We start from the raw sequence: 23,077 nt of genomic DNA on the forward strand, positions 1-23,077 counted from the left end.
GGAACAAATAAGTTTTCATCCGCTGGTCCTTACGCTCGACTCCACCCATGCACCGTGTGTAATTTTCAATACACAATAGCTTTTTCACGCTTTTACTACCGTTTCGTGCAGCTTTTGAACGAACTTCTTCTGTAACGTAGGAGTTTGTGTGAATTGTGGATAACTACTTTGCTAACTTTACCGTCTCGTTCTCGAAAAATTCAAATGCAAACACCATGGGATTTTTTGTAAGAAAAGGTAAATATCTTGGTCACCCAACCGTCATAATTATTTTATTGTTTTTTCGGAAAACGGCGCTTTATTTTTTGTATCAATTTTTTGGGGAAATTTTTTTCACAACTTTCATATTTGGGGTTATTTTGTCGTTCTAACGATCTTAATTAAAATATAGCCGTATAAAGACATGTCTCTTAAACTTCGGAAAAATGTCAAATATGGCCTGGCAGCGAAAGCGATAAAAATCAAATTTATAGTTATTATAACTTGACTCCAACCACCATCAAACAACATTTTTTTTATAAAAAGTTCAAATTTTATGGGCTGCTGTTTTATCAGTAAATATATATGTTAAATTAGTTGAGTAGGTTTACTAAAATGCAAAATAACTTCCTTGATAAAACAATAGGTTGGAAAATATTGCAAATCACATGCGTCATAACAAACCGCAGAATACAAGATCATTAAAGAATGAAATTTGTTTCATAAGTTACAAGTTACAGAAGTTGAAGGATTGCCGAAAACTTCAATGTAAAACACTCAATGTATCAAGGGTGGGCAAAATACAAATTTTTCAAATACTGTAAAAAAAATGTAAAAGCGTCATCTTCGAGTTTAAATATGCTAAGTTGACATAAACGTGCCTTAATCATCTGAACAAAAATTGGGGCGACATTATCGTGCTCCGGTTCAATATTTATTACCATTTCTACAGCACAAGAACAGTGTAACTAAAAAATAAATCTTTAAAAATTCTTGAGTGGCTTTTTGTTGAATTCATAGACAAAGACCTTTTTGCTGAAAATCATTCTGCCACGGCGACTTTTGATTGGGTATAAAGATTGAAGATCGTGGATAGCGGTCTAGCAACAGAGAGCTTTTTTAAACACTCATCTAAAATATTATGACTTATACAACAAATTGATATGAAGGAAGAAAACAGTCAGCTCTTAGGTTTTTACTTGTAAGTTTCTGGCAACTTACCTCACAAATTGAAGTTGTGGTGATCGAAAGAGCAGCCCGATCACCGCACTTCTAAAACTAAAATTGAGACATATTAAAAGGCGGTATAGTAATGATCAGAGTTTATAGACACGATTCTAAGAACGTTCACTCTGAGATTGCCAGGTATATGGGTTCTTCCGTGCAATTAACTTTGAAGTTTATCAGTGATTTCAAAACCCAACCTAATTTGGAAAATAAAAAAGGGATATAAACAATCTTGTTTTTTCCTACTTTCGATAACATATTATGTAGAACTTAGTTTTTGTGAAATAACTTTCAAAAATGAAAACCAGTGAGATGTATTATACTCGCATGGAATACTTATCTGAAATTTAGCTATTATGATTAAGATCGTGATTGTTCTTTTAATTTTTGTCTGAGTCTGATTTGACAGCGTTACGATATACAGGTTGTACTTGTCTATAGATCACCTAGTCAATAAGTGCTAATCTTAATCTAATATGTAAAAATTGGCTCATATTGGCTAAATAAGTGTAACCTCCTCTCCTACATTTTTCGGTGTTATGCGAAAAGTATCAAATAAACATGAAAATTATCTTCTAGGACTTCCTAATATTAAAGATATGCTAGATCTTGTAGATATCAATATCAAATAGGTTTTTCGGTTGATATTATTCAAGGGGGAAGAGGAAGGCTAATTGACTGTAGGTTGACCATGTGAAACCACGAAACCAAACTTAACTATTCGCTTCGTTTTGGTGATTTCATCTGGTTTAAAGTTATAACCGTTGTTGTAATTTACCTTATTGATGGAATCCATCTCATGTCTAATATTCATCTTGAAATTCTGAAATTAAAATAAACATGATATATTTCCTATTAAAGAGTAGTAATAATTGGACTGCAAAACAAAAACGGTTTGACAATTATCCGAAGAAAAAAGAACCCAGATAATGTGGCAACAATTTAACGAACCCGAAAATATGTATGAAGGCGAAGTTCGATTCAAAAACAACCAAAGTGAATTAATTTTTTATATTGTCGTCGGTAAAATATCTCAATTTATATTTAATATACTTATAATTAAAAAAAATATCCTACATGTTATGTCACTGAACCCGTACTAACAAGTTTTCATACTAATTTTGAAAATGAGCCTCATTTTTTCTCTCGTCTTATCTGTCGTCATAATCCAACTGTTGGTTGGTCTGTTCGTACAAATTGGTCAACATGATATAAAGGTAATTTTTTGTGTATTTTAAACGCAAATTCAATCTAATATATATATATATATATACCGCCTTTAGAAGTCATGCCACAGTAACCCTTAAGTTATGTTTATTTTATCGATAGTATTCGAAGGATACCATAGTATATTCAAAAGTACTTTATTTCAAGCACAGTTTGGTATTAGTATTCGTTTGAAATACAAGCTTTACATTTTTATTTCAAGTTATTGCGTTGATGAATTGTATCCGTATAAATTCGAAACAAATATCCCATCGTTTGCGTCCATACTTGTGCACGTGACCAGTATGATTAATCTCGCCTAAACCATTCGACAAAACAAAGCATTATTCATATCACTCAATCATATCCTCATCTACTTAATTACATCACCTATATATTATTTAAGTGTTTTGTATTGTGTATCAGGTTAGTTTACAATATTACATATAATCATCTCAATTTTAGGATAAGCTGTCTGAGTTTGTATGTAATAAACGCCGTCCGCTTTAAAATCCAACAATTTAAATTCGCAAGATTTCACGGGACTGCTTATTCCGTCAACTACAAGTCGATTCACGCATTCACGCATTGAAACCATTGAATACTTCGTTTGTTGTAGTCTAAATCAGGGGTTCTCAAACTTTTGATGTTGCGGAGCCCTTGAAAGGTTGAATATTATTCGCGGAGCCCCAAAATAAATGTTAAAATTGTTACTTTCAGATTGATATTCCTGAGCAAGTTGAATGTACTTTACTTATTTTAAATGCTGAACCTTTTTTAATAGGGTTAACACAAGTCATAAATAAATCTAAATTTCATACTAAAGCTGTAAATTTGACACTTGACGAACATATTAATAAATTAGGGGTCGAATCTTTTCTCTTTTGACATTTTTGGAAGACATAAAAGGCCGTTAATAACGTTCGCGATTTCATTTTGTTACAATCGCCGATTTTTTTCGTCAGCATGGCGTGTTTTAAACATCTTTACGCCGGTGTTTATTCTCCCTAAATCAAATATTTCCCTCGGCATATACATGTATTGTTACACAATGACGACGTAAAATTGCTTTTTTGTTCTTATGGGGAATTATGAGTTCAATGTGAAAAACATGTTACCATATTATAGTCATCGGCGACGAAATGCTAAAAATAATAATCAATAAAGAGGTAAATCCACAACTCAAATTTCTTGATTGAAAAATGGCATTCTAAAATATTACAACTGAAATTTAAAATGGAAGATCACAGCAGACACAGCAGGTTTCAGCAGACTTACCTCAGATTGAAAACGCTTTTATAGACATTGTAAATCACAAAAGTTGGTGTTATGTGAGCTTTTCATCGTAGTAACTGCGAAATCGAAACACAGTCAATTGTTCGCGCGATGTACCTTTTTTTTTCCTATTCTGAAACTACCGACGCAGCCGCACGCAATCAATTGTGAGCGCGATCCGCGGTGTACCTTTTTTCATTCTGAAACTACCGACGGAGCTGAATGCAATAAAATAATTTTCAATTGTTCGTATTTTGCCCAGACATTGTGATTTTTTAAACGGCGATATCTTGCTTAAAAATAATCTCAAGTGCGAAAGAACAATCAAGTTTGACAAATCCCAAGATCGCAAAAATACGACCCCAATTTATTTATAGTTGGCAGTTTATGACATATTTTATGTTATTTTAGAATAGTATTCTTTCATTTTAGTAATCATAATAGTAATCTCGAATCAAACGTGAGTAACGACATTATAACGACGAGACACGTTAAATGCTCCATCGGTCATGGATTGAATATTTTACGCAACAGAAATCTCGTTATCCGTTTTTTTAATCGCGAAGAATGTTGCGCGGAAATTTCCGATTCCAATTTTAGACCACCTCCCTCTTAAGAATCCTGGCTGCGACACTGCTTATAAGTAATGTCATTATTTAATTCCGCCTCTTTTGAGTCAGTATTTTGAAGAGTAATCGAATAGCTCGCGGAGCCCCTGGGTTTCTCTCGCGGAGCCCTGGGGCTCCGTACGGAGCACTTTGAGAACCTATGGTCTAAATAATGCAGATCTATGGTGGCCCATCGTTGTCACGCGTAAAATTGAAAATAAAAATAAAAAATAAAATAAAAAACCGAAAATAAAAAAATTGTTGTAAAAAAACATAAAAATAATTAAAAAAAAAATTAAAATTAAAAAAAAATAAATAAATAAAAATGAAATAAAAAACAAAAAAAAAAAATTAAAAAAAAAAAAAAATTGAATAAAAAGAAAATAAAAAGGTTGACAACGATGGTCCGCCTCGTGGCCCATCGTTGTCACGCGTTTTTATTTTTAGAAAATTTGCTTCTGCTTGGGACCAACGTTGTCAGGCATAATCCTACGCGCACAAATGTGTTCCCTGGGTTTCAAACTCACTACTGATTTTCTTGAGCAATATTCAATATGAAAATGTTCTATAAATTCTCCATGCTACAAGTTCAACAAGAAGTAATATATTTATAATAATGATAAGAGAATATAGAATTGAATACGAAAATTCGGAAAATTTGTTTTTACGTGTATAAGGTAATTTAATTGGAGAATGCTGCTTAACTACTCAGTTGTCTGGACACTCGCGATGCCGGTACCGTCTTACCAAATACCGGTAGTCGGTTATAGTCGCTTTGCGTCTGACTGTACCGGTAGCCATACAATCACTCATGAAAGAATGGGAGATACGGATAGTCTCGTAGAATATAGACTACTGAAACACTCTCTGCGCCTGCCCCATACCGTACAGCCGTAACGTACCGATCCAGACAAATGATAAATCGCCCGTGCTCAACCATTTATTTCAATCCATACCTCGATCCTAGTAGAATATAGTGAGTCGAGGTATGGATTGAAATAAATGGTTGAGCACGGGCGATTTATCATTTGTCTGGATCGGTACGTTACGGCTGTACGGTATGGGGCAGGCGCAGAGAGTGTTTCAGTAGACTATATTCTACAAGACTATCCGTATCTCCCATTCTTTCACGAGTGATTGCATGGGTACCGGTACGGTCAGACGGTACCGTACCGGCATCGCACGAGTGTCTGAGCAGTTAAGCAGCATTTTCCAATTAAATTATCTTCTACACGTAAAAACAAATTTTCGTATCCAATTCTATATTCTCTTATCATTATTATAAATATATTGCTTGTGGTTGAACTTGTAGCATGGAGAATTTATAGAACATTTTCATGTTGAATTTATTGGATATTGCTCATGAAAATCAGTAGTGAGTTAGAAACCCAGGAAACACATTTGTGCGTGTAGGATTAAGCCTGACAACGTTGGTCCCAAGCAGCATCAAATTAAATAAAAACGCGTGACAACGATGGGCCACGAGGCGGACCATCGTTGTCAACCTTTTTATTTTCTTTTTATCCAATTTTTTTTTTTTTTTTTTATAATTTTTTTTTAATTTTAATTTTTTTATTAAATTTTTTTTTTTGTTTTATTTTTCAATTTTTTTTTTAATTTCAATTTATTTTTTATTTTTTTTTTCAATTATTTTTATGTTTTTTCACAACTATTTTTTATTTTCGCTTTTTCATTTTTTTTTTTTCATATTTTTCTTAAATTTTACACGTGACAACGATGGGCCACCATACTTGTGGTTGAACTTGTAGCATGGAGAATTTATAGAACATTTTCATGTTGAATTTATTGGATATTGCTCATGAAAATCAGTAGTGAGTTAGAAACCCAGGAAACACATTTGTGCGTGTAGGATTATGCCTGACAACGTTGGTCCCAAGCAGCATCAAATTAAATAAAAACGCGTGACAACGATGGGCCACGAGGCGGACCATCGTTGTCAACCTTTTTATTTTCTTTTTATCCAATTTTTTTTTTTTTTTTTTTCATAATTTTTTTTTAATTTTAATTTTTTTATTAAATTTTTTTTTTTGTTTTATTTTTCAATTTTTTTTTAATTTCAATTTTTTTTTTATTTCTTTTTTTTCAATTATTTTTATGTTTTTTCACAACTATTTTTTATTTTCGCTTTTTCATTTTTTTTTTTTCATTTTTTTTTAAATTTTACACGTGACAACGATGGGCCACCATACAGATCAAATCAATCTGGACTGTTTAAATAATTTACGGATTGTTTAGAATTTTATACTATAATATATATATTATGATATCCTTTTATTTCTATCACAAAAATAAAAAATAATTTAAGGTTTGCTGTGACATGACTTCAGATGGCAGTGGATGGACTTTAGTAGGAAGTGTGCATGAATTGAATATTTCAGTAAAATGTGTGTATGTGGTATAAATACGACCCGATAAATGAACTGTCATATCCAGGTGAGAATACAAACTTTTCACAGCTTCAAGTATTTGTTTCATTTATCAGAATGATTTTCTGCCTACGTCTTCACAAATTGAAAGAGAAAAAGCGTTTCTTCACATGATAAAACTTTAGTAATGTACTTGACCCACCAACTATGATACAGGGTGACCCCAACAAAACGAAACCTATAACTTTGTTAATAGCTTCTGCAATAATAATAAAAAAAAAATCATTAGCTTTTGTTAATCGTTCGAACACTCCCACGGATAATCATCTGAGGTGTTCAAGTTCAATGAATGTGGTGCCAACTCAACGTCACATGTCCTGATTATTAACCTTCCCTGGAATCGCTTTCGCAACCAGTAAAAATATAATAAACACTATTTCATTTAGAACAGACAAGACTTGCTGGGAAGCTGAGAACACCTTTAAAAATCTTTTCAAATGTACATCAAATGACTATAGAAATGATGCTTATCACAATATACAGATATGTTTATAAGATCCTGTAATTGCATACGTATGCTCTCAATATCACACCCGATAAACTTTTGGACGAACAATCAGGAAATCAATAAACCAAATTTGTTAATATCAACATGACTAATGATACAAAATAAAAATATTATTTAATATTTCAGGCTAAAAATATCATGATTTAGCACGTTCCTTTTGAAATATCGTTGAATGCAATGAAGCAAAAATCCTACCTGCGTTATATAGAAGAACCAATCAATTTATGAAAAATTGCGGTGGAAATTTGAAGACATTCTTGAACAGCATTTCCCGTTAAAGTCTAAGTAATTAGGGGCCATATATCGTGCCTCATATTTATCCTCATCTAAACGTATATATGCTATCGTAATAGTTTTGCACTGGTTTCTGCCCTTTCCCTTTTAATTCTCGTAATCATTACTTTGCAAAATTAAGATATAAACTCGAAAACTATTCTAAACGCACGTTTTCAAATCTCGTGCCACTACATTCCTACATCGCCAATAAAATAGTGCTAATTAATTTTCATCGGTTTTGAGAAAAATATTAAAAAAAAACTACGTGAAGATATTGTTTTGCCATTAGGAGTGAATAATTTTCATGAATATAGCGAAATTGTTTCAAGTCCATGAATTTCTAGGCATGAGCAGTTCTATTTATTTTCTGGTATATTGTTATCTCCAGTATTGGCTTTCTTTAACAATTTATTGATTTATCTTGGTCGGTTTCTTGGAGGAAGAATTGATAGTAAGCCAAAAAACGTTAGGTTATCAGCGAATCGCTCACAATGTTGAAAAGGACGTACGAGTTTGTGTCTAATAGCAAAATCGGAAAACAGCTGTAAAAAAAACAAGTTGTAAATTTAGGGGCATAGATAACGACAATTTATTTATTCTGCGTAGAGTCGTCCAGGTCATTTGTATGACAATGTTACATTATTTAAATACTTATTTTTAGGTCTGGGAATGGGTAACCGGGTAACCGATTTTAGATGGTTACCGGTTAGGATTTATTTTAACCGTTAACTGACATGTCAGGTACAAATCATTTTAATACTGTACAATTTCTTCAAAAATGATTACGTCATCGCAAATCTATCTCCTGTGGCGTTTAATTCAAATGAATATCACTAGCTGTTTGGGTAAAATCTCAATAAATGTCAAAAATAATTGAAGTACCAAGATTGCTGATTACGAAAATATACAATGATAAATTCAGAATCAGTTTTCGGTCGAAATATATTGTTCACAATTTTATTGCAAAATCGTATATTCAATGTCGTCCAACAAGTGCGCAGATGATGCCGTTTTTCTTTATGATATCTCGAAGTAGAATTTGTACATCGAACACTAAAAATTTGTCACTTGAAATGACGTTTGATAACGGAATCGGGTTTTCTAAAATACTTCCACAAGTCCGAACAACGCTGCATATCTCTTGCAGCAGAGCAATCATGTACTATCCCGATTTGTGAATATTTTTGAGCGATACCGGGATAAGATCACGCGAAATTGCTTTTTACCCATTGTGACGTAACAAGCTGAAATTATAAATTATTACGTCACGCTGCGGTTAACCGGTTAATTTTACCTGATTAACGGTTAAAGTGTTTTCACTGAAATTCCCAACCCTACTTATTTTACTTTTGGAGTTGTACATTGTGCCACCTCCGTTAGAAATATAAAAAAAAATCTAGAAATTTCTCAAGCGTAATGATGGAAACCAATTTTAAACCCTTTCTTCTGTTTTCGAAACCGGGATCTCAATATATCCATACATTCATTCAGACCATCCAGTAAATTTGTTATTACATTCAAAGTTATTCTGCTGTCCTGAAGCGCTTTGATTTTATGGTCATTCTAATATGCGACAAAATACCTTGAATAAAATAACAATTTAAAACTTTCTCATTAACATCATAAATCCGTTCGCTGCATATTAAGACTGAAGTCTGATAATACCAAAGTGACTGTATTGTCTCATGGTACGTTGGTATCGGTGGGCCTATTTTTGATGGTGGGTCTGAGGCTGCAGGTTCAAATGCACCTGCTCTAACCCTGCCCCGTATGTAAAGTATGTATTATATAAAGAAAAGAGGACTGAACTCACCGTATGTATGAAAAAGTAATTTCCATATCAACTGCTAACGGTGCTAAGAGATATATATATTCTGTATTTTTTTTGTGTTATGACATGAAAATTGGACATACAAAAGAAGCATAAATATAACAACATTACAACACGAAACGGCGGATTGATAATTAATACATGGGCATAAAAACTGTAAATTTTAGAGACATGCTAACGATAGAATATAAGAATGGAAGACGAAATATCCTTCTGTGAATGAGCAGATCCGTTTGCAGACGACTGGGCGATGACGTCATCTAACTTTCCTCCCCATCCTAAAAATGAATAAAGGGGGAACTTGATATCCGAGCTGTCGTCTCCCATTGTGAGATATATTGATAAATAGCGGCTAGCGTATGCTAACAATATTCACTTCAGTCTCATTAATATGATACCTGCAAAGTCACCACATGTTCCATATTTTGTTGCGTCGTTCGATAAACCCCCGATGCAAAAATACTCAGGTGATATCGATTTAACTCTGAAACATAATTTGCTGTCTTATAATTAAGAGAGCTTTAGTTGTGCAGCTAAAGGCCACTTCTAACATCTATAAAGTTGGATATTCCGCTTATCAGTTTGACAGACTTGGGATGAAAACATGAAATGTAGTGGATTTCAAATTTCGTGCAAAACTATCTACTATCAGTATCATTCTATCGAATACAACATAAAACAAGGTATGACCGCCTATATAAAGGTGCAGAAGTCTTGAATTTTTTTTTTTTTTCAAAAAAGATAAGATTAAAAAAAATGTTCACCAATTTCTATTTTTCAATATATATCTGATATTTTGAACTTTCGTCGTTTCGGTTTATGTTTTTGTTTTCATGCTTCAGCAAGATTTATTGCGAAGTAAAGAGAAATTATCTTTTGCTGGTGAAACAATTACGATTGACGAAGGTATGAAGAGGTAACACCTACTTTACACCTGGACAGAAAGCATTCGGATATCCGGTTGAATTGTAGGCCCGAAACTGAAGATATCCGGGTTCGATATGATCTCTGTAAACCGGGGGTATCATGGTCATGATTTGATCATTACTGCCTTTGTCAATACTAATTGGTACCAGAAGGGAATCTTCAGGATACTCTAAAAGGCATAATATATATAATATTAGAACATTAACATAAAATAATCAAATAACCGCTCACTCATAAGCGTTGCATTGAAACAATAAATATTACCATTGAACAGATCATCCAAGGAAATAATTGCGTCCAATACGATGCTTGCAACAGCGTCCGATTGACTTGTTGTCACATTACTTCCATTTTGTCTATAGTAGAAAACAAGCACGAACGTGTCAACTATTTAGGACTACAATATTCATTTCATATATACCAACATCACTAAAACCTTTACCTGCTCAGAAGCAAATACCCCATAATGATGTTGGAAGGGCTACCATCGATTTGGAACCTGTTGTATCTGTATGCACTATTGATGTAATAGTACGTGCGTTTGAACAAGGATGGTTCGACCGAACGCCACTTCTAAACAAAGTAAACTTGGAGTATAAAAGTCATGATTTGTATTTTACATGAACATTTTTTGAGGAGAAAAAATGTGAATTAAATACATTTTGGCGCTCGTGCATGGCAAATGAAATTTGGTGTCAGTTATAATTTGGGAGAAAAGTGGATACGGATTTTATATACGATTATAAAAGCATGATATATATTCCATGTCTATCTATGACATACAAATTTGCGGATGCAGGGTCATAAATAAAAATAATGATATATTGTGGAGAACAAAAATTAATTTTTTTTGATGTTTATAATTATAGAGAGGTGCTTCACTTACGGCAACGTTCGATACGGTGAAATGAAATTCGGCCGGAGTTGGTTGATTTTCGTAAGAGAACTGTATCAAATTATACTGTAGTTTGTAATTTCCTCTTGTAACGTTATTCTGCAATTGACTGACGAGATCTGCATTGTTTTTCCGCTGTGAATTAATCTGTAAAATATTGTATTGTTGTTGATGCTGTGGTCCTAAATACGTATAATTATTGAAAAAAAATGATTCTTCCATTAAATCTCTTTTCAGTTTATTAAAACAATACTCATCAAATTTTAGTGTTTGAAAGATGAAATTTACCCCAGTACAATAGGCTTACTTTAAAATATTTAGTAAATTAGTTCTAGATTCTGTTACACCTTGATAGAGAGCAGCTGTAAATTTTCTTGAAATATTTCAAAATTTTGTACAGCTCGTGGAGACTCATCGGCGAATAAAATCGTTTTCAAAAGATGTGATATCAATAAAGCATTACAGCGAAGAAAAGTTGTGGACGTTACGAAAATTCTTTGTATTCCATTGTCATTGAAACCCTCAAATCCATTGGCTTCAAAATGTTACACGATGGATTAGCATCTCTAATTGACTCTCTTTGCTTCTAATTATCCGAAAATGATATAACAAAAATGCGTGGCAATTTTTATGTACGAATGCGAAGGCGTTAGTGATTGACACAAGATATATATATATTAAAATAAAATCATTCTGATTTTCAACTTGCGGTAAACATAACACCTTCAATAACTTCTTGATTGAAAGAGGAGGAAAAACTTACTTGTGTGCTGTAATATTTTATTACTCTGTCTTCATTTGAGATGGCATGGAATATGATAAACGGTTCAGAAGCTTTGGTTTTTATCAATGATCTATCCCCATCCGTTCTGCATAAATAACAAATTACATATATATATATATATATATCTGTTGTCTTTTTGCGTATTATATTCATTCGAAGGTTATTTGAGATTTGAAAATAGGAAATGTCTTTTTCAGTTACTGTATATAATTGATATATACAAGATAACGCAGAGTGTTTGTGTTTATAGAAGACGTGTCGCCTTATCAAACAACACAAACGTGTAACCATAGAGCGTCGCTTCTAATGCAGTGCTCGTCAACCGTTTTTGAAATACATCCTTCTGTCTTCACTCAAAACTGGTACACCCCACACACTCAACATTTTTATTTGAAAGAACGCAATGTTTAAAAGTTATGCACATTATACAGACAGTGTTTTATTGATAATTTGGTGTTAACGTTGCTCTTGGAATTGTACAAATCAAGTGAGTAACCTTGTTTTGGCTACCACTCTAGACCAAATGACATTTCCTTAAGTTACTCTGTCCGAACCAAAAGGAGTTCAGTTTCACGCGACTATCGCTAATTGATGTGCTAAAAATGTAATACACAAAGCAAGTCAAGTTAATTTGGTGACCGTACATTTGAACCCACGTACATTTGAATCCATGTGTATATCCACGGGTTCAATCTATATACGGGTGCTAAAACCCATGGGTTAGGGTTAGTATGAGTTCAACTATCCGAAAAACAAAAAAAATTCCATAGGTGCAATAGCATACAGGTGCAATTGTCATGGGTTCAAATGTACGTGGGTTCAAATGTAATGGAACCGTTAATTTGCATGTAGCAAAAACCCAACCATAGATATACGTTATGAATCAATTTGTAGAAAATTGTAAAAACTTCTTACCTCACAGTTCGCCCATAATTCAAACCAAAACCTCGAAGTGAACTTCCAATGGTTACCTAGAATAAATTGAAAGTAAGTACTTGATTCAAAATGAAATTTTTGACTAAGAGTTTTTCTGTTTAAGCTTGTTGTATTTTGTGCAACGAAGCAGTTTTATGTCGTTTTTATAAACAGGTCAAAATCTGCCGATTTCTTTGCAAGCAATTTTCAATATAAATGTCTACCAGACAAAATTCATTCGATTTCACCTGACTGTAGCGGTGGACATCTGTTGTGATGCGATTTTAATTATTATTAAACCATAAAAAGGAACATACCCCATTTCCATACGCTTTGTACATTTTATCATCGTAAATCTGACTACTGTATGGTCTGTAAGAATAGGTATACCAACTTGGGATTGCTGTTCTAATGTTTAATGCCTTTGCGTATAGGACATTAATGATTTTTGTTGCCCTGTCACCTGCAAGGGATTAAATTAATTGATTGTTAGAATTCCTGAATAATAACTTGTAACAGCATCTAAAATTATAACAATGAAACAATTTGGTTATCAGTGAAAATTAAAGGTCAGTTTGGAAATAAAACTTGCAAGAAATATCGATGATTCAATGTGTTTATCATGTTGATTTTCAGCGCATTCTGATGAAAAAAAAATGTTAGCAAACGTTTGAAAATGACGTTAAATTAAATACCGCAGACAATTTACAAACAAGATAATCTTGTGTTGACGTTTTCAACTTATTTGATGATGGTTACTTTGTATATATGCCGGAAATTCTAAGCTATAATATAAGGAACTTGTATGTCTGAAGTACTATACCGTTGAATAATATCGACACTGTCATAATTGATTCCAGGATAATATTGGCAACGTTGTCCGTATGCTCTATGGATATGTTTTTGCCTTTATCCCTGCAATAAATACGTAAGTTTCTCAACTTTTAGCTCAAATGTAGTAACCTTACTCGGTAACCATTTGCTTTGCTTTGATGGAAATCATTTAGTATTGTCTAACATAACATATCAATGAGACTTAATATGTAATTAGTAGTATCGTTGAAAACAAACTAAATACGTGTATTCAAGAACTGAGTTTTGAAATTGGAAATGGTAATTGGATATATCGAAAAAAAATATCAATAGTCCGCCGCTCGAGTTTTCGGTGGACACGAACATCAATTGAATCAACATTGTTTATTTGACTCAAAGTATTTCTACTCATTACTTAATCGTTCAATCAAATCTAACAACCTTGCTAAAAGAATGTATCCCAAAACGACGTTTGAAGGATATCCGTCTATCCCATATCTGTTATATCTATAAGTTGATGGGTTGTTCTGATATGTTCGTTCAAATTTTGATGGCTCGACGGATCCCCAATTCTGATAAAGTAAAAATATGTTAATAAAAATCTGGTGCCCGTTTGGCTGCCACCTGGTAAATTAACAATAAATATCAAATCATTACACATTTTACATCATGTAGTTCTAATGTTATCAATTGTAAGTACTGTACTGCATTTTCATCGACATGCGACAAACGTATTGACAGAAATCAACCTACAATATTCGATACAACGAAATGAAATTCGCATGCAGTTGGAACATCCGGCGAAGAAAATTGCAAAGCATGATATTGAAGTTTATAATCCCCGTTGGTAATGTTATTGCTGAGGAAAATGAATGCTTCGTTTTTGTTTGGACGATAGGAAGTCACCTGAAATAATTGTTATTAATATCCTGTAACGAGATAACGTCGTAATTAACAATCTAGTAATAGATCTAATGTGTATGTCACTTCATAGGTTTCCGCCTTGGGTGCGTTTAATGCCTATTGTTGTCTATCATCATCCTTCTCAATAACTTAACGACATCGATGCTGGCAAGGGAATTTAAGTTTCAGCTATATATGTGTGATTTCGAGTTAAGCTATTTATAGCTTATTCTACATCGTCTAATTTTGTCAATGAAATGAAATGACGCCCAAGTAATAATATCTCAGACCCATAATAACGGGTTTCGTTCAACTAAAAATAAAGTTACCGGTTTTTAATTGATAATGAAAAAGGTACTGAGAACGAATTTGCAAGTTTTGTTGGTTGTCGCAAAATTGGAATGAAACAATTTAAAACGACGCAGTTAAAAAAAAGAATTCTATAAATCAGATGCATCCAAAAAATAAATGTCCAGCATGGAAAATTTTGTTAAAAAGCTGGAGAACAAGACGTATTATTTTTAGGCATTTGTATTGAAGAGGTAAAGTTGACCGGAACTTCACGAACTGCATGTATTAGAATCAAAATACGAATGCATTGTCGAATGTACTCACCTGAGTGTAAAAGCTTCTTTGTATCCGCCTCTCGTTTGAAATAACATATACAAACATGAAAGGCTTTATCATTCTGGAGGCACAAAAAGAGTCCTGGTATCTGCAAGTTAATTATGGAATAACTAATATTGACTCATTTTGAAAGCGATGTTTGGACATTGAGTCATATATATATATTTTTGTATAATACTATGATTTACTCTTAGTGTATAGAGAATATCCTTAGAACAAGGATATTCATCAAGAAGCCAAAGACTCATAGTCTTACTTTTTGCTCTGCCCGTAAGTAATAGATCCACAGCCAGTGACGTATACCTGTAAAGAAATTTCGAGCAATATTTAGTAAGGAAGATCGTTATGTGGCCTTTTGTGTAACTAATGTATCAATCGAGATTGAAGCGGTGCATCTCACGTATCAAATCACGTCGTTTACTGACTGAGAAAGCGATTTCAGGAAAAGTTGATAAGCAAGAAGTGTGACGTCAATTGGGCACCTCATTCATTGGACTTAAACACCTCAGATATTCAATCGTGGGAGTATTTGAACGATAATGTCTATCAGAAGGTTGAACTCAAAACTGGAATTACCACAAAATCAGAAAAATTCTCCTAGAGGAGTGTGTGCAAGGGATTTGTCGATTTTCGGAAACGGATGCAAGTCTGTCTCCAATGCCTAGGAGGAGAATTGGAACATATTCTGGAAAGAAAATAACGTTTGTGCAAAACGTCCTAGATTTCGTGAAACTTTGCGGTATAATCATGCAGAAGTTGAACCATAAACAAATTCTAATATTTTTTTTTTGTTCATTTTTATATACGTTAACAAAGTTATAGGTTTCGTTTTTAACAAAGCTATAGGTTTCGTTAGTACAGTACTGAAGTGTAATTAAAAAAACACTTTCAATAATATCATTCATTATATTCATCCATACGATTAACTATATACAGTAGTCGGCGCCGGTTTGGGACCACTAAGAAACTGGTAGAGTTATCAACCATTATCGCACGTCTGTGGGTGAAGATGCCGAGTAATATATAAATTGGCATTATTCTTACCTGATTTCCATATACCGTGTACATTTTTTTATCATTTATTTGAGAAGGATTTTCCCCATATGTGTAGTCGTACCAATCTGGTATTTTTCTTCTTATATTGTCGGCATTTTTCGCCAAAGCGTCAAGAATATCTTCAGTTGAAGCGTCTGGGAATATTGAAACTTCGAATCGATCAACCAAATTGCGTAAGTCATTTTTTGTAGGGTTCAAGTTTTATTTATATATACAATAGTTATTCGTGTAATGCTGCGCACCTGTCTGTTGACACAGATTTCATCCCAGGGATTTCAAAACGCATGAAGGGAGATCTGTGTGACTATTATGATAGATTTTAGCTTAGCGCAGGAAAGTTACACTTGTTATATCCACTATCTGAGCCCAATAATCTTGGTTGGCTTTTATTGAAATTTTGCATTGCCATTTTATTCTTGGTATTTAATACTTATGGGATGTCTTATTTTCGGTGGGTGTGCAGAGCACGTCATATTAATAAAACATATAGTTCAAACATAAAAAATATTCATTATCATTATTATCGTAGATACTGTAAATTACATCGTTCTTCGAATGTTTGGTTTTCAAGACTGATGGATATGTTTAAGGTGCAAAATTGCGTATGTCCCCAAGCCATAGCATAGACACATTTCTGCGTGAGTCGCAGTGCGCCATTATGACGTCACATGCCGCCGCCATACAAATATATTCAAATCAGGCTACGAAATTATTTACTCCTGGGGAAAGACAGACACAGAAACTGTGCAAAACTATTATGATGGTATAAAAACGATTAGGTGAGCAAAAATAGGCTGCATGAACAGACATGACTGCGTAATAAGAAAACAAACTATAAAAAGTAAGATTTCAACCTAATTTGTTGGACTTCAACGGGAAATGCTGTTCAAACAGGGTCTTCAAATTTCCACCGTAATTTTGCATAAACTGATTGGTTGTTCTGTAACGGAGGTAGGATTTCTGCTTCATCGCAGACAACGATATTTCAGAGGGAACGTGCCAAATCATGATATTCTCAGCCTGAATTATGAAATATTATTTTTACTGTGTATCATTAGCCCAGTTCGTCTAATGCAGGGTCGTCCAACCCGTGGCCCGCGGGCCACATGTGCTCGTACTCGTACAAGCAAGTTTTTTCACAGATGAACCATGTAAATTCCCTGTGTGGTCACTAACTTCTGACAGTCATATGGAAAATTCGCTTCGCATTGCTACATCGTCCTTTTCAGCGAATATTGACAAACTTGTTAGCCAAAAACAGTGCCAAACTTCACACTAAAATGTCTACGTGTAGAAAAAACTTTGTTGACTTTACTGTTTTTTTATTGTTCTTATTATTGAGAAAGTTCGGTGCGAGGGTTTTGTTTGTTTTTTCATTAACTTATGGTCAGTGTAGCAAAACTAAAACATAATTACCATGTTAAGTGGCCCGCGCAATTATTAGTAAACTAAATATGGCCCGTCGGCTAAAAAGGTTGGCCTACCCTGGTCTAATGGTTTGTTGGGAGTGATACTGAAACCATATGTATGCAATAACAGGATCTTATGAACATACCTTCATATTGTGATATGCATCATTTTTATAGTCATTTGATGTACATTTGAAAAGATTTCCAAACGTGTTTTCAGCCTCCCAGTTGGTCTTGTCTGTTTCAAATGAAATAGTGTTTATTATATTTGTTCTCTTTTGAATTTTGAGGAAGTAGGTTGAACGTCATTCAAATAAATTAAACAAATACTTGAAGCTGTGAAGTGTTTGTATTCTTACCTGGATATGACAGTTCAATCATCATGTCGTATTTGGACCACATATCATCTACTCCACATTTCACTGAAATATTCGATTCATGCACACTTGCTACTAAAGTCCATCCACCGCCATTAGAAGTCACGTCACAGTAAACCTTAAATTATGTTTTATTTTCTACATAGAATTAAAACTAAGGATATCTTGGAATATTCAAAAGTACTTTATTTCAAGCACAGTTTGTAGACGTAAATATTTGGTTAGTATTCGTTTGTAATACATGCTTTACATTTTTATTTCGAATTATTGCGCTGATGAATTGTGTAATTCGAAACAAATATCACATCACTTGCATCCATACTTGTGCATGTGACCAGTATGATTAATCTGGTATACTTCGCGACAAACTTAATTACATCATCTATATATTATTCAAATGTTTTGTATTGTGTGTCTAGTTAGTTTACATTACTATATAAAATCACCTCAGTTTTAGGATATGCAGTCTGAGTTTGTATGTAATAAACCCCGTCAGCTTTGAAACCCAACATCTTTAATTCGCGGCAAGATTTCATGGGACCGCTTTTTCTGTCGACTACAAGTTGATTCATGCCTTCCTCCAAAAAAGAGAAAATGAAGCCATTGGATATAGTTGTATTTGTTCTACTGTTTTGGTCTGAATCACCACCTCCGTTTGTTGTAGTCTGAAAATTATAGATCAAATCAATCTGAATCGTTTAAAATATGTACAGATTGTTCATATGGCATTAGCGGAAGACCAACTGGCATGGGCAGAGAGCGTTCTCGGTCAAGCCGGAAAACCATCTCACATGTTTCAAGCGGTTAATATATACAAAAAGTAGGCTACCTTCTCGTGATGTTGGCCATTTTGTACGAACAGCCCAACCAACAGCAGGATCATAACGACAGATAAGACGACGCAAACAATGATGCCCATCTTCAAAACTTTTGTTTTACGTTGTTCGTCTCGATTCGAAGACGACGGTTTATTCTGACGGTTTTGGTTGTTGCTGCAGCCGCCTTCTCTTTCATTTTTCGGCAGTGAAGGGCCTCTGATTGGTGGTCTTGGCACATTTCCAATGGTGACTTCGACCCGATAACAATGTATACAACATATATGATTTAATAAATAGGACTTATAAGATAAAAACTTGTTTGTACGGTGCCAGTGACTTAACAGGTACGGTGAAATTTTTTTCTTAGTATATTAATTACAAATTGAGATATTCTACCGAAGACAATATTAAAAAAACTTAATTCACCTTGGTTGTTTTCGTATCGAACTTCGCCTTCATAAAAATTTTCGGGTTCGTTGGATTGTTGCCACATTATCCGGGTTCTTTTTTCTTCGGATAACTGTCAAAACTCTTTTATTTTACATTCCAGATAAGACTACTGTCTAATAGGAAATATATCATGTTTATTTTAGTTTTAGAGTTTCAACATAAATATTGGATATGAGATGGGTTATATCAACAAGGTAAAAGCTCCGATTACAACAACGGTAATACATTTTAACAGTGGCGGCGCGTCAATAGGGTATAATGAAAAATATTCGAAAAATATCTCAATATCTGTTGCACAGACTGTCTACACTAGCCATATTCTCTCGACATGGTTCATTTTTCGCTCGCAAAGCCTTCGCCGAACGTCGACGGGGCGACGCCGATTTTGCCCCGGTTGCTCAGTGTATATCGTTTTCTCTCTTTTATCTTCCACTCGCCGCGTTTGTCTCGTTTGTTTTCTGTTTCTTTTACTAAATCATCGGGGCCGATCGGGGCTAGCCCCGAAATTATGACGACACAATGCCGAAGTTTCTTACAACAACGTGTTGACATATTCACGCATTCCTTCTCGTTCGTTGGTTGCTTGAAGAGTTGATAGTTTCCTCGCCTTCGTTTTTGTCGCTTGTTTCGCTATTTGAATCAGTTAGAGACCTTTAGTCCATTTGCTTTCGATTTTCCACATTTCTTTTGAGCACCTCACTTCTTTCCGGCTTCGCATTTCTTAGCCTTAGACCTCATAATGAATAAGGTTGAAGCACTGCTTCGCACTCCGTTTTCGCAGCTGCCGCTGGAACAAAAATTAGAGGTACAACGTTAAAAATCATCATTAAAACCTTATCAACCAAAACATTGTTCACTGGAACAATCCCATGACGGAGGAGAGCGTCGGCGTACATTCTGCTCAGAAACTTGGTATAAAAAACACAAATGGTTGTGTTACAGCGAGAACAAAAATGCACTTTTTTGTTTTTATTGCATACTTTTTGCTACCGCCCGTGACTCACGTTGGTGTAAATTTGGTTTTGGAGATCTTAAACATCTTTCCGAGCGTGCCAGGGATCATCAATCTTCTATGGAGCATCTGGACAATGCAGTAAAATACCGAACATCGGAAATGTTAATATTGCAGCACAGTTGGATGAAGGACGCGCGGTTTCTGTTCGTCGGCACAACCAAAACATCGAGAAAAACCGCCATGTTCTCGGTCGATTGATAGATGTTTTGAAGTTCATTGGTTGTCACGAGCTGTCCTCCGGCTCTTCTAATAGAGGGGTATTTTTGGATATGGTGGAATACACCGCATCCCTAGATACAGTATTGAGAGCATCATCTTGATGCCGCAACTGTTTCGAAAGGGACATCTAAGGATATCCAAAATGATTTGCTAGACTCAATGTATAAAATTTATTTACAACATTTGGCTCTGGAAATTGAGAATTGCCAGTTCCTTTCGATTTAGTCTGACGAGACAACTGACATCACGTGCGTTTCCCAACTGGCTGTGATTTTTCGGTTTGTGAAAGATGGTAAACCTACCGAGAGATTTCACAGCTTTGTACCAATCGTTGATCGCACGGCTTGCGGGATGGTGACCGTACATTTGAACCCACGTACATTTGAACCCATGTGTATATTCGCGGGTTCAATCTATATGCGGGTGCTAAACCCATGGGTTAGGGTTAGTATGGGTTAAAATATCCGTAAAACAACAAAAATTTCCATAGGTGCAATAGTATGCCGGTGCAATCGTCGTGGGTTCAAATGTACGTGGGTTCAAATGTAATGGAATCTTGCGGGATATCGGCTGTACTGAAAGAAGTGTTACAGTCTTACAACACGAAGTCAAAATTGATAGCTCAAACTTATGCTCTCCGGTTTGGGACGAACGCTCTGTGAGGGAGGCGGCAGGTCTAAAGCGTCTGCTAGAAGATGGTGAGTTTTCATTTTTTCTCCACAATATTCTATCACGTGAATGTATTATACGGCGCATTGCAGTCAAGGCTAATCGATGGAGCGTTTGTGCAGTCGTGTATTTCAGACTTCTGCGATGCTGTATCCCGTATCCGGGTGCTTCTTTACGCCGCGGGCAAACAACGCAGCGTTTGATTTTGTCTGCAAAGGAATGCTGTGACATTCTGGTGAATCAAATAGGAGATCGTCTGCGCACTGAACACCTTGCCGCGTTCTCTTTGATGAACCCCAAAAATTTTTCAAAATTTGCACGTCAATTTCCCATCCATTTGTTGGCTACTGTCTCCAAATTTTACCCCATGATAAACGTGGGTAAATTGGAAAATGAATTGCGATGTATATACACCAGTCAAACTTTTTTGAACATCACATCAACTTGCGCGCTCTATGGGTTCCTCATAGATAACACTCTAGTAACTACCTTTGCGGCGTCTGCAAAATTTCTGGACATCATTTTGACGACGCCCATTTCTTCCGCCGACTCAGAGCGAACATTCAGCACGCTGAAGCGTATTAAAACGTATCTCAGAAACACAATAAAGCAAGATAGATTAAATTCCTTGGCTGTTTTATCCATTCACAGAGACGTTATTTCTGGGATGCATGACTTTAATCAGCGCGTTATTGAGCATTTTGCTTTCAAGAAACCGCGGCGTGTTGCATATATGTTCAAGCAGTAAAAGTCTAGCAGCATAGATATCTATGAGAGATCGATGAGTGAGTGTCCTTATCTTTGCATTATATTTCCTTTCTCCATAGTAACGTTTTAAACCTTATTTTAGGTTTTGTCTGCTTTCCCGAAGTTTCTGTTAATATGTCATTGTATTTATCTGGGTAAATATTGCCTTTCCTTTCGAAAGAGGTTTCAAAATAAACTTTGTCTATATTTATTAATCCCTTGACTTGGACCGGTTTTAAAGACACTTTCTTATCGTTAAAAATTGTCGCTTTTGCCGATTGTTTGTTACCGATGGAATGGTTTTTATACTCATAAAATGATGGGAGAACTTACAGCGCTCATCCTGTCCCCGTAGATGGGGGTGACTTGGTCCCGCAGTAGCTTGTCCCAGTTGTCAAATTTTAACCAGATGAAATCACTGCCATACTTCAAAGTTATTGACACAGAAGAACACATGATAACCTCAGAGTGTACGGTGCGTGAATCGTGTCTCTTAACTCTGATCATATATATCTCAATTTAAGTTTTAAAGGTGCCCGGGCTGCTCTTCCGATCCCCACAACTTCAATTTGTGAGGTAAATTGCCAGAAACATAGGCTACAAGTAAAAACCTAAGAACTGACTGCTTGCTTTCTTCATCTCAATTTGTTGTATAAATCATACTGCTCCAACTCATGATTCATGACTGTTTTTGTTTTACTCACATACAATGCACAGTTAGTACTGTGAGTGAAGTACGGAACGGATCCTAAAACAGTCTGGTTGAAATTATCCAGGAGCCAGAATTCCGACACCTGCATGGAACTTATGGAATAATACATAAATCATATGAGAAAACATTTAGTTAATATAACTTGGCTCCAACCGCCATCAAACAACATTTTCTTAGAAAAAGTTCAATTGTGTAGGCTGCTGTTTTGTCAGTAAATAAATATGTGCAAATTAGTTAAGTAGGTTTTCCTATATGCAAAATAACTTCCTTGATAAAACAATGGGTTGGAAAATATTGCAAATAACATGCTTCATAACAAACCGCAAAATACAAGAATATATAATAAAGAATGAAAATTGTTTCATAAGTTACGAGTTACAGAAA

At 34.7% G+C, this 23,077-nt stretch overlaps 1 protein-coding gene across 2 annotated transcripts; it reads right to left on the reverse strand.

The window, feature by feature from the left end:
- Positions 1-9,389: 9,389 nt before the first annotated feature.
- On the reverse strand, positions 9,390-19,446 carry LOC120347606 (uncharacterized). Of its 2 annotated transcripts, none has more exons than XM_078118094.1 (21): positions 19,308-19,446; positions 18,893-19,131; positions 18,510-18,728; positions 18,046-18,181; positions 17,833-17,924; positions 17,132-17,297; positions 16,266-16,411; positions 15,478-15,524; positions 15,210-15,309; positions 14,445-14,597; positions 14,133-14,263; positions 13,702-13,793; positions 13,196-13,341; positions 12,879-12,934; positions 11,943-12,048; positions 11,171-11,326; positions 10,727-10,854; positions 10,549-10,640; positions 10,285-10,453; positions 9,756-9,841; positions 9,390-9,635 (listed from the first exon to the last, which is right to left on the reverse strand). In XM_078118094.1, the coding sequence occupies exons 1-21, from the start codon at positions 19,372-19,374 to the stop codon at positions 9,532-9,534; spliced, it is 2,631 nt and encodes an 876-aa protein (XP_077974220.1). In that variant the 5' UTR covers positions 19,375-19,446; the 3' UTR covers positions 9,390-9,531. The 2 variants fall into 2 exon arrangements, with proteins under 2 accessions (XP_077974220.1, XP_077974219.1); XM_078118093.1 differs by having other exon boundaries at positions 10,727-10,857.
- Positions 19,447-23,077: the final 3,631 nt, after the last annotated feature.

Source organism: Styela clava, chromosome 11 (genome assembly GCF_964204865.1).
Source record: "Styela clava chromosome 11, kaStyClav1.hap1.2, whole genome shotgun sequence".
In the NCBI taxonomy this organism is placed as follows: domain Eukaryota; kingdom Metazoa; phylum Chordata; class Ascidiacea; order Stolidobranchia; family Styelidae; genus Styela; species Styela clava.